The sequence below is a fragment of the Chaetura pelagica genome, unplaced genomic scaffold, assembly GCF_000747805.2.
Source record: "Chaetura pelagica isolate M959 unplaced genomic scaffold, ChaPel_1.0 scaffold1409, whole genome shotgun sequence".
Classification (NCBI taxonomy): domain Eukaryota; kingdom Metazoa; phylum Chordata; class Aves; order Apodiformes; family Apodidae; genus Chaetura; species Chaetura pelagica.
The window spans coordinates 6,897-11,368 of record NW_009954708.1 but is presented as its reverse complement, the minus strand read 5'-3'; the positions used below and the strand labels follow the sequence as shown (position 1 = coordinate 11,368).

Sequence of the window (4,472 nt, the reverse complement as noted above, 5' to 3'; positions counted from 1 at the left end):
CAGCTTCCGTGGCCAACCTGGCCCCGGCTCTCCCCTCCCTCACTCTCCACAATTCCCTCCTCAGCTCCAACCTCCAGCTCCCTCTCCCACTTTTCAGCCCTCCCCCTCATCCCATCCCTCCCTGCCCTTGGCCCAAGTCCCTCCCCAGCTTTCCTGGAGCCCCTTCAGGCCCTGGAAGCTGCTCTAAGGTCTCCCTGGAGCCTTCTCCTCTCCAGGCTCAACACCCCAACTCTCCCAGCCTGGCTCCAGAGCTGCTCCAGCCCTCCCAGCATCTCCACAGCTCCTCTGGCCTCTCTCCACCAGCTCCATGTCCTTCCTGTGCTGGGGGCTCCAGAACTGGTCCCAGTTCTCCAGGGGGTCTCCCCAGAGCAGAGCAGAGGGGACAATCCCCTCCCTGGCCCTGCTGCCCACGCTGCTGGTGACACAGCCCAGGCCACGGGGGGTTTCTGGGCTCCAGCCCATCTTGAGCTTCTCCTCCACCATCCCCCCCCAGATCCTTCTCCTCAGGGCTGTTCTCCATCCATTCACCCCTGTCCTTGGGATGCCCCAATCCAGGTGCAGGAGCTCACACAAAAGAATTTCCTTCTGGTCAGCAAAGCTTTGGCCACAGAGACCCCCCCCGGACACCTCTCACCCCTGTTCCCCTCCCAGAGAGGAGCCCTGGAGCACAGGAGCTCCACCAGTGCCACCAGTCCCCCAAGACCCCCAGACTCCAACCCATCCTCTGCCTAGCTGGTGGGAAAAGGGGCCAATTTTGAGGAGAAGAGCTTCTTCTCACCTGGGTCCTGCAGGTGTCCTGCAGCTTCAAGTACTTCTCCATGAGGATATGGTTGATCTTGTTGAGCACAATGTTCATCCCATCCCTGCTGACCAGGGCCAGGTCCCGGTAGCACTGGGGCAGAGAAGAGCAGCAGATGTTACAGATGAGGGACCATGATGGGACATGGACCATGGTTTTATCAAACCTGATCAGACAACAGCAAATAAGTGAATCTCAAGGAAAGAATGATGGGTTGGGTTGGAAGGACCTTCAAGATCATCTAGATCCCACCCCCTGCATGGGCAGGGACACCTCCCACCAGCCCAGGCTGCTCCAAGCCCCATCCAACCTGCCCTTCAACACCCCCAGGGATGGGGCAGCCACAGCTTCCCTGGCCAACCTGGCCCAGGCTCTCCCCACCCTCACACTCCACAATTCCCTCCTCAGCTCCAACCTCCAGCTCCCTCTCCCACTTTTCATCCATCCCCCTTGTCTCCTCAAGACAAACCCTTGTCCCAAGTCCCTCCCCACCTTTCCTGGAGCCTCTGGAAGTGCCACCCCAGGCAGGGAGAGCCAGGAATTCCCTGGGTCATTACCAGCTGATATCTGGATTTAGCCCCAGGACCCAAACCTTTCCCACTCCAGAACTGTTGGGTGTCCCTGTCTCCCCATCCCAGCCTTCCCTGCCCCAGCTCTGGAGACACCAACACTCCAGAGGAAAGACAGGCCAAGGTCCTTCAGGATGGATCAATTACTGAAAGTCACATCCAGGACATAGAAGGCCCCAGCTGCTCCAGTCTCCCTGACACCAGTGACAACTGGAACCACCCTGAAGGTCCCTGCAGGATCTGGGGTCACCATGATGTAATGCTGGAGCTGCAGGACTGGAGGATTGTCCTGTGCCACCAGCTCCTGCTTCCACAAGACTCCCAAGGTCAAGCAGAGCTGAATTTGGGGACTGGTTGGCTCCAAACCACCCTGACCCTGTTGCTTTGTCTGGGGTCAGAATTCCAGCCATCCTGCCCAGGGTCCAAACTGGAGGATTTGCTGGGACTGGAGGGAACAATCATGGGCAAAAAGGAAGGACTTTCTCCATCTGCCACCAGCAGCCAAGACCAAATTGGCCAGAAATCAAAGGTGCTGGTTCTGCCTTCCCCTCCAGCCAGGACAGCAGGGGGGGAGGAGGGTGATTAGGAAGTGATTTGCTAAGTGGTTCTGCATGAATGTTAATTTGTGCCAGTAAATGTCATGATAGTCCAGAGAGCAGGAGTCTGGTCCCTGCAGCCTCCTTGGGAGAGATAATGAGGCCTCAAAAGATCTCCCTGATCAACCTCCCCCTGCTCAGGGTCTGATGCTGCTTTGATGGAGGGTTGGGTGAAAAAAAAAAGAAAAGGAATAAAATATTACAAGAGGTGGGGACTTTGGGGTCTTTAATTGCTTTTCAGATGGTAATTGAGTGGCTACAAAGCAGAGCCAGACTTGGAGGCTCCACAGGGACAATCACCTGGGCAGGAAGGAACAACATCAGGGATGGGTTTGGAGAAAAAAACTATGAACATCCCCCTGCTGGGAGAATAATGGGATGGGATGGGTTGGAGGGACCTTCAAGATCATCCAGATCCCACCCCCCCCATGGGCAGGGACACCTCCCAGCAGCCCAGGCTGCTCCAAGCCCCATCCAACCTGCCCTTCAACACCCCCAGGGATGGGGCAGCCACAGCTTCCCTGGCCAACCTGGCCCAGGCTCTCCCCACCCTCACACTCCACAATTCCCTCCTCAGCTCCAACCTCCAGCTCCCTCTCCCACTTTTCATCCCTCCCCCTCATCCCATCCCTCCCTGCCCTTGGCCCAAGTCCCTCCCCAGCTTTCCTGGAGCCCCTTCAGGCCCTGGAAGCTGCTCTAAGGTCTCCCTGGAGCCTTCTCCTCTCCAGGCTCAACACCCCAAATCTCCCAGCCTGGCTCCAGAGCTGCCCCAGCCCTCCCAGCATCTCCATGCCCTCCTCTGGCCTCTCTCCACCAGCTCCATGTCCTTCCTGTGCTGGGCACCCCAAAGCTGGACACAGTTCTCCAGGTGGGGTCTCAGGCTGCAGGGAGATCCAGCTGGACCAGGACACAACCATCCAGGGAGCACCCTGGCTGCCAGATCCTCTGGGCTCTACCCAAGTTCACATGAAGCTTCTCCTTTGTTTGGAAGATGCTGGTGGGGTCCTGTCCCTACCCTGGCCTGGGTCCTACCACCCATCACCCCCAGCTCCTCCCACCTCCAGCCCTGCACCCTCAGGAGCAGCAAGAAGATGAACCATTGTCATCTCAGCAGCTTCTGCGTTCAAAGAACTGGCTCTTCTTAGGGTGAAACACTCAGGTTTTGGTTTCCTGCTGGATGGGTGGGAGGTGCAGTGTCCACAGCCACACATAAAGTCACCAGGAGGTCCTGTGACAACAGAATTCCTGACCAGCTTCCTCAGCAGAAGGGCTGGAAAAACCAGCAAGAAGAGAGAACTCCAAGGGATTTACTTCTTGTTCTTAAGTCATGGCAGGAAGGACCCTACAACCCTGTTCCCTGGAAAAGTTTGGCAGCTCCACACCTTCCTCAGTGCCTCAAATCCCACCAGAAAACACAGCAGGAACCCAACACTTGAACCAGCACCTCCAACTTGGCTGTTCCTTGGTCTAAAATTGCACCTGACCAGAGGGAAAACCCAGTCCCACTTTTCCAGGGTGATGACAGAACGAGCCTGACCAGCTGCTCGGCCTGGATCCCAGTCCAACAGCTTCTGGCCCAAGGATGGGAACCAGAATCCAAAGGAAGGTGCTTGGAGAAAAACCTTCCAGGGCCCCAGCAGTGATGGGGGGTGGGGAAAAAGAACCTGAATGTCTTGAATTATTGCCAAGGAAAAAAAAACAACAAGAAGCCATCGTCTCCTCCCGGAGCTGCTGCCGGAGCAGGAGGGTTAATTAACAGGAAGGAAGAAATAAATGATAAATGTGGGCTGGAAATGAGGGGAGAAGGAGGAAAAAAAAACAAGCAACCAGGCCTGGAGTGGAGGAGAGAGGGACCCTCCCAGGGCTGAGGAGGCACCGGGGTGGCTGGAGGTGTCAGGGAGGACTGGGGGCGTTTTGTTCCCGGAGCGTTAATTAAAGCAGAGGTGGGGGGGGGGAGGAGGGAGCTCCAGGGTTTCTCTGTCACTGTCACTTGGGGGTTTGGAGGCAGCCAAGTGTCCCCTCCTCACAGCTGGAGATGTTGAGCACAGCAAATCTTTCCTGGCTGGAGTGTCCAGGCAACCAGAAGGGAGGAGGAGGAGGAAGGGAGGGCGGTGTCACCATCTCGGACCTGGTGGGGAGGGGGCAGCTCCAACCCCCTCCCAAAAAGGGAGAGAGGTTTCCCAGCCTCTCCAGGAAGAAAAAGGGGGGGCTCCAGCTCCACTCTGCCCACCAGCAGGGGTGGGTGGGAAGGGATTCACACTCTGGGGGAAGATACCCACCAAAGAAACCCCAGGTGAGCAGGGAGATGGTGTGAGATGTCTCTGCTGGGGCTGGAGCAGGAGCTGCAGCTCCTGGGATACACGGAATCATGGGCTGGGTTGGGTTGGAGGGACCTTCAGGATCATCTAGATGCAACCCCCTGCATGGGCAGGGACCCCTCCCAGCAGCCCAGGCTGCTCCAAGCCCCATCCAACCTGCCCTTCAACACCCCCAGGGATGGGGCAGCCA

The 4,472-nt window shown here is 57.4% G+C and overlaps 1 protein-coding gene across 1 annotated transcript in view; it reads right to left on the bottom strand.

Moving 5' to 3' along the window:
- INTS3 (integrator complex subunit 3) overlaps positions 1-4,472 on the bottom strand; it is a gene marked incomplete at both ends in the record, with an annotated part of 54,235 nt that overhangs the window by 44,630 nt on the left and 5,133 nt on the right. The window contains one exon of the mRNA XM_010005661.1: positions 779-892. Within this exon, the coding sequence (XP_010003963.1) occupies positions 779-892 (114 nt within the window). The remainder of the gene's footprint in view (positions 1-778; positions 893-4,472) is intronic.